General features: G+C 34.5%; 1 protein-coding gene across 1 annotated transcript in view; it reads right to left on the bottom strand.

Moving 5' to 3' along the window:
- The window catches only part of LOC145204839 (E3 ubiquitin-protein ligase MYCBP2-like), a 58,494-nt gene extending 39,087 nt beyond the window's left edge, over positions 1-19,407 (bottom strand). Inside the window, exons 1-35 of the mRNA XM_080077434.1 lie at positions 19,165-19,407; positions 19,037-19,100; positions 18,310-18,399; positions 17,630-17,752; positions 17,415-17,568; positions 17,014-17,142; positions 16,525-16,664; positions 15,962-16,088; positions 15,216-15,421; positions 14,712-14,864; positions 14,169-14,313; positions 13,691-13,800; positions 13,014-13,179; positions 12,460-12,627; positions 11,840-12,025; positions 11,144-11,348; positions 10,303-10,403; positions 9,700-9,837; positions 9,228-9,334; positions 8,848-8,954; positions 8,516-8,630; positions 7,913-8,071; positions 7,372-7,470; positions 6,658-6,788; positions 6,275-6,365; positions 5,858-6,000; positions 5,578-5,648; positions 5,021-5,237; positions 4,542-4,676; positions 3,937-4,126; positions 3,312-3,528; positions 2,723-2,824; positions 2,299-2,459; positions 1,222-1,387; positions 336-499 (exon numbers count right to left, since the gene is read on the bottom strand). Coding sequence (XP_079933560.1) covers positions 336-499; positions 1,222-1,387; positions 2,299-2,459; positions 2,723-2,824; positions 3,312-3,528; positions 3,937-4,126; positions 4,542-4,676; positions 5,021-5,237; positions 5,578-5,648; positions 5,858-6,000; positions 6,275-6,365; positions 6,658-6,788; positions 7,372-7,470; positions 7,913-8,071; positions 8,516-8,630; positions 8,848-8,954; positions 9,228-9,334; positions 9,700-9,837; positions 10,303-10,403; positions 11,144-11,348; positions 11,840-12,025; positions 12,460-12,627; positions 13,014-13,179; positions 13,691-13,800; positions 14,169-14,313; positions 14,712-14,864; positions 15,216-15,421; positions 15,962-16,088; positions 16,525-16,664; positions 17,014-17,142; positions 17,415-17,568; positions 17,630-17,752; positions 18,310-18,399; positions 19,037-19,100; positions 19,165-19,316 — 4,932 coding nt within the window. The 5' untranslated portion in view covers positions 19,317-19,407. The remainder of the gene's footprint in view (positions 1-335; positions 500-1,221; positions 1,388-2,298; positions 2,460-2,722; positions 2,825-3,311; positions 3,529-3,936; positions 4,127-4,541; positions 4,677-5,020; positions 5,238-5,577; positions 5,649-5,857; positions 6,001-6,274; positions 6,366-6,657; positions 6,789-7,371; positions 7,471-7,912; positions 8,072-8,515; positions 8,631-8,847; positions 8,955-9,227; positions 9,335-9,699; positions 9,838-10,302; positions 10,404-11,143; positions 11,349-11,839; positions 12,026-12,459; positions 12,628-13,013; positions 13,180-13,690; positions 13,801-14,168; positions 14,314-14,711; positions 14,865-15,215; positions 15,422-15,961; positions 16,089-16,524; positions 16,665-17,013; positions 17,143-17,414; positions 17,569-17,629; positions 17,753-18,309; positions 18,400-19,036; positions 19,101-19,164) is intronic.
- Positions 19,408-20,166: the final 759 nt, after the last annotated feature.

The raw sequence follows: 20,166 nt of genomic DNA, 5'->3' as shown, positions 1-20,166 counted from the left end.
ACTTCTTCCTAAATAAACAGAAAAAAAATTGAAATAATTGCAATTGTAACTAAAATTAAAGCTTTCTGAAGCTAATAGTAACATATATTTTCTATGTCCTATTTGATGGTTAACCACATACATGATTTGCCATGGTTACAACAGATATGCATATGCCACTTAAATTACATTCATTTCATTACCCAACATTTAACAATATATACAGTGGTAAAAAATACCGGTTTAGAGAGCTTCGCTTGAAATTATAATACAACATCATCAAACCAAAACGCTTAATCTTGCCCATGTCAAGAATTACTGCCTCGTCATAAAGTAAACAGACAAATTTGACTTACAAATGCATGATTATCTGCTGTATGTGACAACTGAAGTTGGTTGTCTTTCTCAAGGTGGACGAGAATTCTTGCAGGGGAGCAGGCAATCTCGACAAGCAGGTTGGCAACTTCATAAAACCCAGCAGCACTTGTTAGTACAGGGGTTTGAGCTGATCCTGGCAAATCTGGCAATAAAAGAGATTTAATTTTGACCAGTGGTTCTCAAACTTTTTTATCATCGGGGCCAAATGGTATTTTTTTAAGTGTTAGGGAGCCGCAAACAAACGAAACCTTGAGAAAATCACTACAGAAGATGACTTTGAAAGCTAAACTAGCAATGTTTGGTGGTTTTCTGAGGTCTGGTGCAAGCCGCAAAATAAGTTGTTGGGAGTCGCATGCAGCCCTACGAGCCGCGTTTGAGAATCACTGGCCAAGACTCATATTACACTGGTTAAGATTCGTTAAAGCTATCTTTCTACTGACAAAGTCTGATTCATGTGGTTTTTGAAAAAAAATGAAATTTATTCACAGTTTTGGAATTTGAAAGCCATTAGAGATTAGAGACACATATTGATTAGTTTCATTGTTTTTTTTGTTTTTTGTTTATAATTTATTAACAAAGGTATCATTATGTAGTTATGTCATCAAGCTTATGCAACATAAAGCTGGCTTTCTTGGTCAAAAAATAACACTATTATGGTAAATAAGTTAACAATACAAAATCAAACATTTTTAGTGTTTTGTTAGTTTACGAATGGGTAACTTGAACTAAGATTACAGTACACAACATACAAACTACCAAGTCATTTACATTTTCAGCAAATAATTTATTATCTACACTTTTTACTCAATCATAATATTGTTGGAATATTTTAACAAACACATCTTAAAAATAACGTTTGTTCACCGGGATCAATGCATGGAGATTGTGCAGCTGAAGCGATGCTCTCCAGATTTGAGAAAGTTCGAGGAAACAACGGCAGACATTGTACGAGGTTGATCGATGGTTGACACAATGCATCGAGTACAGCAACTAAAAGGCGTGAAGCTCGAGGTCGTTTCTCCCCACTGCCCTGGAAGTTTAATGTCCATGTTAAATCAATTAAACATGATTGGATAGTGGATTGTGTGTTCATGAAATACAAGTTAGTCAATTTCAAATTGGTCTTTGAAAAGACTAAGTGTTCCCACTTTAGAAAATGTTTAAAACACATTTTTGTACAAAAGATTTTTAACATATAAAGTAACAAATTACAGTTTCATGGTGCATGAGTAAAATTATAATTGCTCCAAACATTTTACAGTCACTAGATCAGTGGTTCTTAACCAGGGCCCATGGCCCCCCAGAGGGGCCACGAGCTGTGTTCCGGGAGCCATGGGTGTAGATTCACCAGAAACACCCACTAAAAGCCATTTTCTTTTTAACTTTATTCCCTAATTTAATCGACTATTTCACATACTATTTGTCTATATTGAGGTTTTTTTACGATTACAGATTCTTGTTTATTCTATTCGACCTGTTTAAAGCCGAAATTAGTACCGAATTCCAACATGAGTTTGCCATTTACATAATTTAAGGGGGCCACAGGTCCTACTGGATTACTTGAAGGGGGCCATGAGGCCAAAAAGTTGCTTTGGGGGGGGGGCACGGTCCACGAAAGGTTGAGAACCACTGCACTAGATGGATGTACATCTATATGCAATAGCTAGCATCTTTTATCTAAGTCCTATTTTACTTAAGACATAATTAAGTATACTTAAAAGTGGAATTCAACAAAACACATGGAACACAACAAGAACTTGGGTACACAAGACACAGACTTTAATGGAAGCTTTAATAAAAAACAATTTGCCAGCGAGGTAGAATAAAACTTATTTATTTTATTTAACAGACGTTTCAAAAAATAAAATAAATGAATATGTTTTATTCTACATTGCTGGCAATTTGGTTTATATTAAAACAAGAACTAGAACCACTACTAACAGTGTTGTAGTTTTCCAGTGCTTGATACAGGTAGTTCCATTTCTGAGGCGGCGAGGGGTGAAGCATCTCCATACATTCCAGCATAATACGGTGGCACTCTGTTACCATGGTAACAGCTGATGTCACAACAAGTTCTTGGTCGCTGAGAGGCATAAGTCGAGCTGCAAAGTATAAAGCATGTTGTTAATGGAGTTATCAGGAGAGTTTCAGGTCATAATTGGACTTAAGTTATTTGTAGCCAAATCTAAACTGGACTTGAAACATCAATTAAGATATTAAAAACAGAAATATTGGTAATCTTAACCAGTGAGTTATCAATAAAAAGTTTACAGGTTTTAGCTCTAAATATTTAAAGAATGCTGTTAACACAAAAAAGTTATAAATTTTTTGCAAATGCAATATGATTAGGCAACAAGTTACTTACAATCTTCAAGAGCAGCATCTAATTCTCCATCAGTTAGTATGGCTTCAATAAGTGAGATAAATTGGGTTGTTAAATTTGTCGAACCAAAGTCAAGTTCCCTTCCTACAAAATGAAGATATCTTTTTCTACCAATAACTTCAGCTTTTTTAACATTTAACAATACTAATTTAATCTGTTTAGCTTTCTCAATAAGATGGAAAGCATAACAAAAAAAATACACCATAAAACAAAAACTGCTAAACATAATCTGATATTGATCTGTCCGTTTCAGTAATGGATTAAAACCTTTATCAGTGGGGCTTAAAGTGACGATAACTGTTTACCTTTTTAACTAATCCTAGATTTACAATTCCTTTACACGAACTGACTGATTCTGTTCTAACCAAGGATTTTATTGTCTATTGGTTTTACTGTCACATAATCTGTTCATCATATTTATGTGAAGTCATAATACCTAGTGTCTACATTAGGCTGAGCATTTAATTAAAACACATGAAACAACTGCTCCACAAAAAGAACATTCAAACTTAGGATATGTTCGCATTTCTTGATATGCTTTTTTTGTTTAATGATTAGGACTTGGACTTACCAGAAGATGATAGACTCTGCGTGATTGCAACGCGGAGAAGTCGAAGGCATGATGTGAATACATAGGAGAGGTTTTTGATGACCTTGGAGGCAGTTTGTTCCAAGGTCGTGACCACTTTATCAGTTTGTTCCTCATAGCGCGAAGATTTCTTGCTCACATCCATAAATAAAGAAGTTCGACTCCATTCAAGAATATATGGCAGGGTGTCAAACACAGTCTGTAAACAATAAAGTAAAGTAATCTACACAACTTTGAGGCTTTTAATAGCCTTAATAAAAAATTCAAACCATATATCACAAAAACAATATTGGTCCAACCTACAAGTGTTTGAAGGTATTTTTCTTTTTAAATAAATGTTATATGCAACACTGAAATACAAAGCAATTGAGAAGTACTTCAGCATTTTTTCTGTCATGCTAAAAAATATATGTTTTATAATTTATGAAACTAATATATACTGATAATATACAATTCATAAAAACAGAAAAAAATAAAATTAAAAAAGGCCAAAAAAATATAAGATGAAAAAAATATTTTGCTGGATTAATGACTAAAACAGTTTTCAGTCATTTTGGAATATCATACACAATTTTTTCTAGCTAGTGAAAAAAATCAATGGTCTTACTTCATTAAAATTCATGAAGAACTCCTTGGAGACTTGCTGTATTGGAAGGACATTACTTGGTTGGACAACAGGAGCGCTTTCAACTGGAGTGAGAACGGTGGGAAGAGTATACAAAAGCTCGGGAATTTGGCCAGATGATACGTCCGTGCCATTGTTGGATCTCTTCGAGCGACGGAACGAAAACTTTATGCTAAAAATTTAGACAATATTAGTATTCTGGAATATTACACAAGTGATATTGGTTTATCATATATCCTATTGAAATGCATACTGAAATCTCAACTGTACATCTAATTGCAAAATAAGGATTAAAATGTTTTGATACAGATCTTGTTTTAAAATTTTATTAAGGATAATTTAAGATTCCTATACTTGCTAAAATGATATAAAAAAACTTTTGGTGAAAAATGACAAAAAACTAGTAATGTCGCTATAGAGGTGTCTGTTTTTACTTCATTACACATATAATTTAGTAAATCATGATTAGTTATGCCAGGCCTTTAGCAGTCTTTATGCAAGCAGGTCTCCCAATATAATTAATATCCCCATATTATAGGTGTATGTTTATATTAGTGGGTGAAAATTTTTTATTATAGTAAACTTACTCATCAGATGTTGTGACACTTTCTTTTCCGTGCGATCCACAATCGCTGGACGGTCCTGATATTTTAGCTGTGATCGTGTACCACTGACCAGCTGATATAAGGGCAGGCTCATCAAACAATGCATGGAACTTCTCTCTGCAAAATTTTAAAGATTATTGTTTTTGTTCCTTTTGGTAGCAGTCTTTAGTGTGACATATAAATATCTAAGAGTGGAACATTAATAACAACAAACAATTATACGTTGTAATCAATTTCATACATTTTAAAACAATAGATAGCTGGTTCAAAAAGAAAACTGTGCTTTCTTCACAACAGATTTTTCAAACAGGCTCCCATTTTTAATTTTTGATTTCCCTTAGAATGCACTTGTACACAAAATGAAATGTTGTAATTCTGAGTACAATATTGCCACAATAACATGCAATGACAATTTCAACTTCGATTTTGAGCAAACAAATTTCACACAGGTACAAGCCAACCTGAATCCACATTCGTAAGGCGTTCGATCAGTTTCAACCAACAGTTCTCCATCCCCTTGTAGATCAAGTTCTCCAACTTCTTCGTACAAACTCACGATCACCGAATATTCGCCGCGACCCCCGAAAACCCCGATTCCACCCAGAAGAACGTCGGTGTCGCACATAAAACGTATCGCCTCCGTTGAATGTACAGAGTAACCCCATCCACCACCATGACCTAAAAAAATAAACAATAGGACAAAAATTCACAATATTGTAAAATACTTACAAAATTGTAATTAAAAGTAATTTTCTGGTCTAAGAAACTCAGTGCAACTAATTTGCTTTTGGCATGTTCCTCATGTTGGACAAAAAATGTAAGTGTTTTTTAGGATTTGAAAGAATAAAAAATAGGGATTTGTTGTATGAATAGTTTTCTGACATACTTATGTACATTTTTATTTCTAAAGTTTAAAGTAAAAACATAACTTTCTGGTAGAACAAGCTTTTTATGTGAGCTGAACAACAGTGTTTGTCACATCATGGCAAAACGGGCAATTTCGAACCAAGCTACTCACTTTTAAATCGGTTGACAGCATTGTATTCATCAGCAGTGTGGGGCTCTTTTGTTTTCTTTTTCTGTGATTTGCTGCAAAATCATAATCAAAATGCTCAGTAAAAAAAAATCAAAATCAAGTTTTGCATTTAGACAGAAAATGAAAAGTCTCAAGCTAATGTGCGGCATCGATTTTGATGTTGTGACCACACACCATTAGATGCTGTGACCACACACCATTTTATGGGCCGCATAGAGCATTAGATGATAAACACATCACTATTTCTATCCACACTACATACACATTTTCAGGTCCTTGCTCTTCACTGGTTTGCATCATCATGCCGGTAGGACACCTAGTGACCAAAGTATCGATACAAGCGAGGAGGTTGAGACCAGCTTGAGTTCGTGTGACCAGCGATCCTGGTTGGAGCGATATCGCAAGCTGTACACAAAAGTGTATGTTATTGGTTGATACCATTAAAAAAGGGTTGTTAAACTGACAATAGATAATGTTTTTGCAGCAAAGAATTTAATTTCATTTTACTGCCTAAAAATATGTAACCTAACAAACGGAAATTTAATGTTTGTTACTCAGAATAAGAATTATTATAGTACTTTAGCTAAATTGAAATAGTGTAAAAAGCAATTCAAAATTTGGTTACAAAAGTTTTCTGGCCAAATTTTTTGACATGTTTTTATGTCAAATTCTGACCAACCTCTGGCAAAAGTGTTGGAAGAAGTTTCGACTTTTTATGTTCACTTCCTGACAAACTGTACGAGCGAACTGATAAATCATCACTGTTTACCCTGTTGAAATAACATTTTTTAGTCTAAAAGTCTGATATAACAAACAACGCATCAAAGCTATGGCAATTTTAAATTTTTGAAGTTAATTCTAAACTCAGATTATAAGCCAAGCCACTAAACAGTATAGTTCTTTTAAAAATAGAAATTACCAATGATGAACTTTTGAGATTTAAAAAAAGCAGAAAAAAAGGATAGCACCTTGTATTGAAACTACCCATAACATATTCAAATTTTTATTGCTACTAAACCCCTTTAACTAAATGCATTCACAAAAAATAATGATAATACAAACCTCCATATAATGTTATGTGATGGATCAACACATGCCAGTTCACCTTCACACAGATTCATGTGGTCTTTGTTATCTAGTAACCTACAACCTCCTGAATGCTTGTCAATCAACAGCAAATTTTCTTGAACTTTCTATAACACAAAAGACACTTTTATAATTTACAACAATTTCATTTTCGAATAATAGACTAATTTGAATTTCACATTCCACACTAGAAAGATTGAAATACTTTTCCAAAAAAATTTAAGATATTACTATTAGAATTGTTATCTGGAACAGAACTGCAAGTCTAAGATATTTTACTTGGCAGATCCTTATAACCCTTTATAATGTCTAAATGTCTTAACGTTTGTTCTGGCTTGGTGAATACTTTGGAGCAATTATGCTGCTACGGTTCGTCTATAACAGTGGTTCCCAACCTGTGGGTCGTGACGCCAACTGGGGTCGCCTGACAATTTGCCTGCAGTCGCCTAAAGCAGTGGTTTTCAACTTGTTTTAGGCCATGGACCACTAGCCCCAATAAAATAAACCCATGGACCACTTCATGGTTGAGAAAAAAAATGCTGTAAATTTTAATAGCCTACTATTTTTTTCTTGGGGTAACCGCTACTTGGCGATTGTTATCTGGGGGTCACGGCACCAGAAAGGTTGGGAACCACTGGTCTACAACTTATTTTTAAAAAAGCAGTGTAAGATAGTGAGAAACACAAGAACCTTGCTTGACGATTGCTCCACAGGTCGATAACTGATTCCAACAAAAGAAGTGTCGGCAAAAATATGTGACGTCTGTAGTTGAGCAAAACTAAGAAGAACCTGAAATATGCAAAGCATTGTACCAGTCTGACACACAACTTGCTTTTACTAAAAACCAATGTAAAGTTGATTAAATAAAATTGATATTGCCAGTAAAAGTTGTCTGTAGGATTATGGTATGACCATGATAACATTTATTACTAAATCTCTATGTTACTTTGTTTCATTTTTATCCTCAGTTGGCAGGCATGCTCATAATCAGTCAATAGGCTGTCTGTTTAATTGCAAGTCTGTTGCATCATTTTTGTGTGTTTTTTAACTAAGCAGTTGATGACTTTCATTTAGTTCAACCCATCTGGCTTGAGGTGGGATTAGAACCAACAAGCTTGTGAACTTAAGGTGATTGCACAAACACTTGGTCATCTTAGAAGCTATATTGCATCCTAGTTGATTTGGCTAGAGTAAATTTATTAAAACATATAAAACAAATTTTTCTGCATACCTCCTCGTACTCAATAAAAGTTGTCGTGTGAGAAGCACTGATCCATGACGCTCTAGGGGGGTTTCCCTTGTCCGATAGTTGAAATTCAAGTATTTTTGTTGGGGTCAAAATGTCAGTGCTGCCATCCAGCAAAGGAGTCTTGTCACCAAGCTGGTTTTTCTGCACATAGAAATTTTAAATTAGCATCATACTAACAACACATATCGTGGGTCAAAGTTTGGGAGGATCAACTTTGTGTAACTAACATGTGTGTAAATTTGAATACGTTTACAGCTACCTTTCTTAACCAAATAGTAGTAAAACAACTGCCCAACACAACAAGGCTAAATCATGTAATATAAAAATATTTTAGGAACACTATACACAAACTTAAAAATTCAATCAAAACATAACTTCCAGAGAATTCACAGAAGTGCAAACATATTAAAAAAATGTCAGGTTGTCAATTAAGGTTTGTTGTACAACATGTTAAAACCGGGCTCAATTGACAACCTGCACTGATGATGCAAACAACGATTGTTGAAATGATTCTATGTATACAAGTTCTCTAGTAGTTTGTTAATAAACAAGCGTATAATATAAGCAATATGTTTGAAAACTTACATCATTGCATCCACAGCCGTATACAACTCCAGTTGTACTGAGAAACAAGGAGTGGTGACTTCCTACTGCAACCTGTTGAATCTTTTCCGGGATCGGAATGTGGGTCATTGAATTCCTGCATCAGTTAATCATGTCAATAAAGTGATGGGGACAAAAGGTTACATCTTTAGCTTGTTTGCATAGAAAACTGTTGTACGACAATATCTCTATTACAAAATTTTAAATAAGAAATTTGAAAATGGGTCAAACGAATGATGTTTTTTGTGAAGCATATGCAACATTTTTACACAACCAATTTGAATCGTGTGTTGAAGGTACACAACAATCATTACCTGTTAAGTTTATCTCCGAGTCCTAAATGGCCGTGAGTATTTTGCCCAAAGCCACAAACCTTTCCATCCTCAAGCAAGACAAGCGTATGATGAGCCCCACATGCAATCTGTAAGAGAAATTTCTATCTTACAACAAATACGACGTCGCATACTTTTCAAAATACTTTTTACTTATGTATTTGAGCTGTATATAACTATATAAATATATATATACATTAAAGTATTTTACTTCTAACTTCGCCAAGTATTTTAAGCGAAATTACGCAGCAGACTTTTTAAAGCAAATGATAATTTTATACACAGTACACATTGTAAAGTGCCAATTGATTATTCCAGATCATTCCAAAATTATCACAACATCAATTAACTTTGAAATTCACCTGAATGGGTTTGGCAAAATTTTTATCGATTCTGATTTGTTGAATTGGAAGAAGAGCCATCTTGCTCGCTTCAGTTAAAGTCTCAGGTCCTATTTGTGCTGACAAACCTGAAACCATAATCAGTAGTTTACAGAGAGTGTAACATTTTTTGTTCACTTGAAAACAAGCATAGATTGAATGTGAAAACTAAACACAAATAAATGTTAGGTAAGCTACAGGGACTGCACACTGTTTCGACCAATAAAGTCTCATCAGTGCAGCTGGTGACCAGACATGGAGCGCATTGGCTAGTGTATTCTTGTCACCAGATGTACTGAGGGGACTTTATTAGTCAAAACAGTGTGTCTGCCACTAACTAAACACATGTTTTTAAGATGCAGCTGCACATTTCAAATCACAGAACCAAATATTATACAAAAAGATCACAAGCAAAATGTGGACTTGGGTTATTTAAAACACGTTCACCAAATACCTTTGTTTGCGTCCCTAGCACTCGGGGCAGGTTTGTGTTTTTTCTTCTGCCGATAGAACGAAGCTAGCTTGTGTAGAAACAATGATGGTTGTTCCACCCCTGAAGCAATGCCCATGTCTTGCTGGTAACCCCATTTTTCTGATAAAAAAGATGCTAAGATTGTAATTGTTTCATATTCAGACAAAGATAAAGATTTTCTTACGGTGGTCCTAGTTACAACAGTGCAGATAAAAATGTCCAGTATTTACAAAAACGTAATGCTAAGTCTGAAATTGTTTTAAATGCAGAAAATATACACAGGAAATTTCCTACAGAGAGCTTTATATAAAAATAAACAAATTACAACAAGGTAGATTATGATGTTGAATATTTTAAACTTCCCCAAGACAAAAGTAAGCTGAGACTGAAATTGTTTACATGTAAAACCAAAAAAACTAAATTAAATTACACAGATCTTAATTTTAAACATTTTAAACTTAAAAAAATGCTCAAACTGAAATATTTTGAATACACAGAAAACTGATACACAGGTATACTGAAATGAAGAAAAAAAAGAACTAAGTTGCACAGATCATAATTTTGAAGTTAATAAATCTTGCAAACCTTTTCTTTTCCCCTCCTGATTAATATCAGCTTCACCAGCACATGTTTTGCAACATCCACATTTAGCACATCCCGATGGACCAGCTCCACATCCACACGGCCTGGGTGGAACAATTAGGCAAGGTTAGTATTTGGTTTCAGTTTACCACATCTGTTTTAGCAAATTTAATCCCCAACAGTGACCCAGTGTTTCTTAAAAACATTTGTAACCCAAGGTACGCTACGGAAATTACCAAGACTTTAAGGTGCAATGTTAGTATACTTAGGAACACTATACACGGACTTGAAAAGTAATTTAATTATAAACATTACTGCCAAGGTACTGGTGTATATAGAATACATCGTTCAGATGTGCTTTATATACCGTGTTCTACAGCTTGATTGACAACCTGCACTGATGATGACAACAGAGATTGTCGAAACGTCTGAACGATGTATTCTATATACACAAGTACCTTGGTAGTAATGTTTATGAATATATATTAGTATATGTATGAGGAATTGGTCATGAACTGCAAAAATAAAGTAAATGATATAAATTAACTGCTTGTTATTTTAGGGTACGTCAGGCTGCCTTCTAGGACATGGGCATGTCGGTAGAAAAATCATTAGCCAATAGTATAGCGAATTAGAAAAACAACAGCTAATATATTCATAAACTTGGTTAACAGAGATTACAACACACTTGTATGCAAATAAGTTCACCAGGGCTTATTTACTGGGCCACAGAATGTTTGAGGAATAAAAATAGGCCACGAAAGCAAAAATGTTGAGAACCACTGGGATAGTGTCTTCAATAGGCCTCGTACACTATGATTAATGCAGGCAAATTCATACTCACGTTGCTGGGTATCGGCCAGATAGAGAAGAATTAACACATCCAGGCCCATATCCCGTGCATTCACAGCATACAGCGCACACCATGCAAACATCTTTCCTCCACTTATGCTTATCAGGTGAACATATCGGCGCATTCGGTCCGTCCCCTACAACATCTCCCCCACCAATATGTACTTCGTCCATTGATTTGTCGTCGGGCATTGATACTATAAAGTTGTTGGTTCAAAGATAGTGCAACAAATACTTTCTGATTAATGATTGCCGAAACTCAAAAAGGTGGCCAAATATTGTGCCCAGGTGCTTTTTGTTAATATTTTTTGTTCATAAAGGCCACCTAACAACCCAATTCTTACAAAAGTTGTAAATTTAAATGCTTTTTACAGGATCAGTCCCTCTAATACGGTTTCTAGAACATGTGTAAAAAAGAAAACAGTAAAAGCTAATGAGAGTTGAAACACAACAAGTTTTTACTATTTTACTTTTTTTCTTTTACAGCTGTTCTCCATCATTTAACCTTAAATGTTTGCAGATTTTAAAAACCTTAAAATGGGTATGTAGGTGAAATATATATCTCTTGAGTATACACAAAGGTTTTAATGACATTTTTTTCCATAAACATCACCATAAAGGCTGCAGCAAACTGGAAAGTTGCCCAGTCTGATTTCAGCAAACTCAGAACCATTTATTTCATCATTACCATCTCGTTCTTGTTCAACCTCAGCCAGTCTTTGTGCCATGGGTATCGTGCCCTCCTGTCGACCACATTGTCCCTTGTTATTCACCCCTGCTGTCCAAATCCGACCGTCGTTGGATAGCACGACGACATGTGCTTTACCGAGGCCAACGTCCTTCACATGAACATTATGCAACGATGACACCAGGCCTAAATGCAAAAAAAATTGAACTGCAGTGAAGCATATGGTCCAATTGTATATCTGGAAGAGAAATGTTTATGTTGATTTAACTTCATGACATAAAGTTCATTATAGTCTTTATCCACCATGCAACAAGTTAGGAGATTCTAGTTTTTTTAAAGATATTTTATGTTTGATACATTTGATATTGTTTTTCTGGAGTAACATTCTACTTTCTCAGTAGATATGTAGAAATTTTATTTTTATGATGTCCCTTACCTAAGAATATAAATTAAACAAAAAACTTCTTGGGCAACTGTTTTTAGGAAAATGAGAAGGTTGTAAATGCCTTGACAAAATTTAAGAATATTGCATTAGTTTTAACAAATAAAAATAAAAGTGTCTAGGCCCCATTGGCCTCTTCGGAAAGCAAACTAGTTTATAAATCAAAATTAGTTGAAACCTGTTTTGCTGTCAGCCTGTGTTGAATCCTTCCCAAACAAATAAAGTTTTCCGTCTTTTGTAACGAGGGCACTCGTCCACGCATTGCAACATCCCGTTACGACATATTTCCCAAACATACTTTTCATTAGTTTCGGTTTTTGAGGCTGCGGAGGTCGGCGGCTTTTTACTAAAATCAACAAAGTACAGAATAAATCCTATCCTAAAAAAAAAACAAAAAAAAACAAATTCAACCTTAAATGACCAGCGTTAGACTGAAAAAAATACAATACAGACAAAAACAATATGCGCTCCTTTTGGCAGAGGAGACCCATTAATATGCAGTTAACTGGATTAATCTTTATCAATAAAATATGATATGTTGTAATGCATTACAGTCTGTAACCCTTTTTTCCAATGATGATCAATCAACCGTTTTGCGAGTATTATTTAGCAGACAAAAATCTTATCCTTATTCTTGAGTTTGAAATGTTTGTCATAAAAAAGTTTTTAATTCCAAACCAATTAAAATTTGGTCATTGATGTGGAAAATCAAAATTATACTTGGAACGTTACCTGGTTCTCCGTCTTCTCCTCGCCGAGATGTTCCCACGAAGAAAGTGACTCCTGCATCTGTTATAAGTATCGCATGTCCTCCATCAGGTGCAACAGATATGTGTGAGATTTTTGCTCCACTAGAAAGTGGAAGAGGTTCGGGCACAACAGCCCTTCTGCTTCGTGTCTGAAAAATAAATAAAAACTGAAAGTTCAGAACAGAGAAAGACAACTAATCAGCATATTACAGATAATCAGTATCGACTTTATTGTCATTTGAAGGCTGATAAACAACACATTTGTAACTATGTGTTTTTTTTTCTTAAGGCACCTAGATCACTGCCTTGAGCTTTGGCCATTTGCTGATAAGTATCAACGTAAATTGTTGTCAAAAGCTTTAATGCTCTAACATAGTTTCATTTTAACATGGCCATTTTCATTTATATTTATTTTTACAAAAATGAATATGTAGGTCTTTTACTGGAAACAAAATATGTGCTTTAAATGTATCTCTAATTCAGAATACTACATTCTTTTGCAAACATGTCCATTAATTTAAAAATGGTTGGGTTTGCCCAAATGTAATTTAGTGTCACAAATCTGACTGGGCAGTGCAAGCTCATGTAACAAATTTGTTTAAAGTTAGGGTAACTTTAAATAAAACCAGGACAACTTATTTACAAAGTTCATCAACTGACCTTTCCCAATCCGAGGAGTTCTGATTTCCCAGCGTAAAATACAGAACCTGAACTGTTTCGGGAAATTGAGAAATCTTTTCCAACACAAATTTGAACAATGTCGTCATTGTCTACAAACACAATCATTTGACAAAGATTAAAATGGCATCGATGGAATAAAACACAAAAAGATTTTCAGATAGTTTATTGAAATATTGTTTAATTATAAGCTAATATACCTTTCAGTGACATCGATTTTATCCTGTCATGCTTTTAACATGCTAATATAAAATGCTTGTATACTTTTATGTGTCAGCAAATTTTGAAAAAGCTTAAAAATTTGGGCATTGTGAACACAATGATAAATATACTGCTAAATAAAGGTTTGATCTAAATTAATCATGATTTATAAAGTCTTAACTACCTAAATTATAGCAAATATGTTGATTGTTTTTAGTAAAACTTGCATATTTAGGAAAATGCTTTTTTGTTTTCTTACCAGATGAGTTTTCTACAAAGGGGCTGAAACCCAGAGAATTGCCGAAAGTCAAAAGATGTTTTTGTGTCGGTTGAATTTTTAACGATGATTGTTTCATTACAGTCTTTCCAGAATCCAGACTGTATGAGTTCAGCTTGTAAGCATCCTTAGAAAGACAAAAACACATATTTTGTAGTAAGGTGGCTTTCCTGTATTTATTAGGTAGCACGCCAATTTTTTTTAGGTTCTGTACTCTGTATAAACACACAGTGAAAATAACACTTCAGCAAAACCTCTACAACAATACACTGTTACAGGTAAAAGACAAAGTTAGTCGTATTTAACATATTAAACCCTGTTTTTGTTATTTTAGCCTGCAAGCTTAACTTCCACTGTTCAGGGAAAACAGAAAACATTTTTCAAATCAGAGAAAAATAGTTATCATTTAATCGTTGCTCTAAATAGGATCTTAAAATCTTCTTACTACCAAGGGTAAAATAGAGTGTTTCTGCTAGAATAAAAAAAATTCAAATAAAAAGATTCCCAGCAAGTGTAGAAACCTACCTCCTGTCCGCTTTTTGTCATGCAACATAAACTCTGGTTGTCACTGTACCAGATTCCACTCAACACTGGCAACGAACAAATAAACTTTTCCTTCAAAGTATTGCAGTTGATTGAATACAATGACTGATGGCTTGTCAACAAATACAAGGTTCTCTAAAAAATAACGTTTTTTATTTAATTAACAAATATGTAGCTCTTCCAGCAGTTTTTGTTAAGTGTAAGTTCATTAAGAAATGCCTAAATTGCACATTGAAGGTGTTATCCTGAATCAGCCGGTCACCAAGCATTCTCATATGGCAAGGCACATGCTAGAAAAATCTAGCCTGCGGTGGGATTCGAACCCATGGCAGCAGTCTTTCCGGGATTCATGCTCTACCAACTGAGCTACGCATAATATGCATATGACATTTTTAAATAACTTTTTTTCCTTTTGAATGCAAAAAACACATGTTTTGACCATTTTCATTGCTTTTTGTGACATTCAAATGCCTTGGAGTTACTTACATCTGCATAGAAAAGTTGTGAGGGGTCATTGGAGCTTGACTTTGAACAGCCTTCAAGGTCGAATACTGATCGCCGTTTGTATATCCTCCCTTCCACAGTTGCATTGTAACCAGTTCCTATTTTCAGCAACTGCCCGTCCAATAGTAAACAGTACAGGTAACAACTGTCACACTGCACCGATAGAAGATGTACATCTGATTCCTCAACTACAAAGCAAACACAAAATCAGTTGTAAGCTGCTAACACACTGTTCCTAAAAAAATAAAAGTCTTATTAGTGCAACTGGTGTTGTGAACTGGTTTCATTTGTGGTTTACGACCAGTTGTGCGTCGAACAGATTAGGTGAAGCATGGCTTTACAGCCTGTTGCTCCCAACAAACTGCAGTGCCAGTAGATGGCTACACTGGTCAATATACCAATGTCTCATCACCAGCTGCACTGATGAGATCTTATAGGTTAAAACAGTGTGCACTGTTTGTAGCTTACTTATCATTTATTGACTTGGTGCTTTTATGAAATCAGAGTTTTTTATTTACTTAAATTTTTTATCTAGTATGAACGAATTGATAGAAATTTTCAAAGATATTTAAAGTAGGTAAATCGGTAATGGCAAAAAAACTTTTTCTACTTATAATTCACCTTAGTCAATGCAACTTTAAAAACAGAAGTCTTGTTTCCTAATTGGGAAACTTTTAACAAGCAACTGTTTCACAATGGCAGCAAAACAATGGATATAAAACTCTTACTTTCAATGCTCCAAGTTTCGAGGACGGCAGATTTGTTGATGCCCACTTTGTATGGCAATGGTAAATGATCTTTTTTCAAGACTGCGGCAGTTACCATTTGCTGCAGCTCAACAAATGACAAAGGAATCTAAGAATTGAAACAGAGGAAAAGTAAAATGTTCTTAATACAAACAGTTTTGGAAAGGATATGTTGGATAATATTAAGTACATACTAAAATAATTTATAAAAATGCTAGTGCAAGTAAAAAAATAAGAGAATTACTAATCACTTTATCTTAATATTTGAAAAGTTGCAACACACGAACCCAACTATTTTAAGAATTACATGCAATCTTTACAGTTTAAAGCAAGATAAATTATAATAAACAAAGAATTCAGAACCCATATAGTTTGGTTTATAACACAATATATCAGAAAACTCTCCATATAACCTACCTAGAGGGCATTAATAAACCATTGAAGTTGATACAGCAACAACCGACTAAATATTTTCACCTTCATCTATTTATCTTGTTTTTAACATGAACAAGAAATGGTGAAAGTTCAGTAGATAATTTTTTTACCTTTATGAATAGCGGGGACTTCTGGTTTGAGCAATCAGCAATGAAAGAAGTCACCACTGCAAGTATTTTTCCAGTGTTTCCCCAAGCAAAAACTAGGCTCAGAAGGCAAGATGAGGCAAGTGACGGAATTGAACATGAAACTGCACAGAAAAATTTTTGGAAATTACACAACAAACTAAACAATCGGAAATGTTTATAGGAAATGTTTATTTTAGCAAAATAATATGGTTTACAACACTGTACAAAGATTCATTCATAAGTCTTATGAGGAATATACTTGCCCAAACAGAAAGGACAAAATATTTTTTTTTTATTATTGAAACATTTCGGCAAATGCTTATGCAATCATCACTTATGTGAGGCTACAATACGCTCAATGCTAAACAAACAATTTGTTTATAACATTGTGACCAAAGTTCCAGAAAGGCTGACCAGAAATCTTTAATACAAACTATGGTATGGATGACATCAAATTATTTCCATTCTTACCATCAGCATAATCTGCAAGTGGTCCGATGCCGGGTAGTGAAGTTTTTGACAAATCATCGAGACTCTCTTCTTCTGCAGCTCCATCTGGTGGCAGGCGAGACAACTCCAATAATATTTGAAAAAGGTTTTCTGGCATAAAAAATAAATTGTTACTTAAAGTCAACCAAAACAATCAACCTAGTGTGTCAGTGTGGCAACACAAAGGCCCCTTGACTGGTTCCACCAACAAGCAACCCCAGTTTTATGCACCAACAATGTGCTGGGCTTCATAGCGTTTTTATGTTGCACAGTTATTTCCAGTGATTTGTTTTAGTGCAATTGTGTCACTAGGTGTTCTTTCATCAAGCAAAATAAACTCAACTCAACAACACAAACTGGAAGGATAAACCTACAACTCTTACCGAGCACTTGGTCTGGTTCATTTTTCATTCCTTCCAGCTTTTGTCCTTGCAGCATGTTTAGCAGAGCTGTTAGTGCCTTGCAACAAAGTGTTTTGTGCTCGGAGACAGTTTCACGGATAAGTTCAAAAACTCCAGCTAAACCGAGCTCAATAACCTGAAAAATTTTGTCAGTTGTTAAAATGTCACCCCCTTGAAAAAAGTTTTTGATGAAATACCTGAGGAACAGACACTACTTTTTCAGTTTCATCTTTTTTCTCGCTAACAACAACATCGGTTGTGTTGAGATTTTCTTTCAGGAGTTGTTTCAGATTTAAGGCCGATCTTTCAGAGTCCTTAACCTGATCGTAAATAAAACAATGTTATTTGGTCCCAGTTGGAAACTTCCTAAATTTTTTAATAAACCTTTTAGACCTACGACATAATGTTTTTTGTCACCAGCTGCACTAATGAGATCTTTCAGATTAAAACATTGTGCACTGTCTGCAGGTTGCTTGTCATTTATTGGCTCTATGCTTTTATATTTAACCTCATAGAGTTAAGCTAGTTTTAATACCAAACTATATTTCTATACTAGACTTCATATAATTTCGATAACTTAAACATATTTATTTAAAGTAAACTGGAAATAGTCTGTTCGAACTTGTATTTTGTTCACTGGCACTGGTGCCCTACCAAGTTTTTTTTTTGCTATAAACAGCACACATTTGGCAAACACATGGGCACATGTATATACAGACTAAAACCAAACATAACTTAAGTTTGGTAGGCCTTGTGCACTATGATTTATAAATGAGTATGCCGTGTTTGCTGGTGTGAATGAAGCTTCAGGGCTGATCCCAGTTATGAATTTATGTTCATCCTAACTATTTTAAAAGTATCTTAAAAATGAACACACCTCACTTTCCACCCTACACTGCAGAACAGACGCTGAAGGATTGGGTGTAAGTTGGATATGAAGGGGACGGGAAACAACTACAAGGGTTTCCTGCAACAAACAAATACATTTATTTACATGACATTATATTTTTTTGGCATAGTCTTAAATATTTATGTATGGTATATACATAAAATACATAAATTACAATGTAGAAATACTGGTTTTAAAAAAATAAGTAAAAATACAATCATTCAAGTAATCACAGGAAAGGATTTAGGATAACATACATACATGTAATTTGTAAAAACACTGAACAAGCATTGCACCCACCAGCTTGCATTTTTAACAAATTTGGCATTCAACTGGTGTAATATTTTTTAAAAAAAACTTGTATTTTTGCTGCCATTGGCCCACCAGAACGGTAGGGCTTTATCAGGGCAATGAATCAAATATTGCGAGCACACCAGCAAAAATACACAAGAGCAGCAGTATATGATGAAAATAATTACATGAGAGCAAAGGCTTTCTGTAAAGAGTTGCGTGCACTACAATACAACAGCATGTAACTAATGTCTGATATTCGGTGGGAAAGTTGGACGTAAGATGTGGCGGCAAACTGGGCTCATTGCAAAGAAAAACATTCGATTTTAAAACTGTAAGGCAAGTTTCAAATCTGCTTTCAAACAGTAACAGTAGTTATAAGTAACTAACAATTTTTACATTCAAAACCCACATTTACACTTACCAAAGGAACGGTAGGTTCTTCTTTCTTTGGTGTAGGAAATTTTTTAGCCCAAACCGGTTTTGATCTGAAGAAGAAAATGTAGTCAATATAACAAAATTGTTAAATCTGTATCAGAATTAGAATCAAACCTATGTAGAGGTCTGTGTTTCTTGTCCTGGTTCGGGACTTTCTTGTCGGGACCAGTGGGTGGCTTTATTTCCTCATTCTGTTCTTTAGGGTGCACGACCAAGTCGAAAAATTTCTTTTCCAAAGACCCGGCTTCCTCCACTAATGCTGCCATGTCTTTTAAGTTGTCATTATACCTAATTTACAAAAGGCTGTTTTCTTGATGAATTTAACACCAAGAACAAAATCCTGTTAAATGATTAAATTGGAGCAATAACTTTTATTCAGCAACATTGGACAGATTTGACAATCGCTTTATCAAAAACAAAACTGCCATAGAGCTTGTGAATAATGAAGATATTGTATTGCATAGTGCACACAACTCATTTCAAGCCTTGCTGTTATGGTTATGAGTGCTTATGACTTAGGCACAATCTTTAGGATCGGATCGGAGAGTTTTGTTTTGGATCAAGAAACGTTTTAAATAAACACATATTATTTTCTGCACATAGTTTTTTACAAAACACAAAATACCCCAGGCCAAAATTATGTTTAATCTCTATCCAAGGAAACAGTTTATTTCACAGTGCAATTTCAGATCGTGTTCACATATAATTATCGTTTTAGCAACAAAAAATATTTTCCAATTCCGCCCAATCGCAGCAAAAACATGAACATGCCAAAAACGTCACCATGACGTCATTGTTTTTTTGATCAATAAAGTACGATTTCTATTGCACTTATTTATGATTTTCTTAATCGTGTTGTAATAAACATGTGGTAGTTCAGCAACTTTATAGCTACAGATTTATTATTATATTTAGTTATTATTTGGACGCATTTGTGTTTATAGGTGAACGGCATTTCACATAGTTGTGAAGTTTCGAAAGTTTCTTTGATTTGAATTTTCATTTATGATTTAAATTTTAATTGCTTTCATATACCAAAAAACACGACAATAAGTATTATACCAACAAAATACAGTAAGTCAAAATTAGTAGCAAAACTATTTTCACATTTTGTTC

The sequence above is a fragment of the Phallusia mammillata genome, chromosome 8, assembly GCF_965637545.1.
Source record: "Phallusia mammillata chromosome 8, kaPhaMamm4.hap1.1, whole genome shotgun sequence".
In the NCBI taxonomy this organism is placed as follows: domain Eukaryota; kingdom Metazoa; phylum Chordata; class Ascidiacea; order Phlebobranchia; family Ascidiidae; genus Phallusia; species Phallusia mammillata.
The sequence above is the reverse complement of the archived record's forward strand: the minus strand, read 5'-3'. Positions and strand labels throughout refer to the sequence as shown.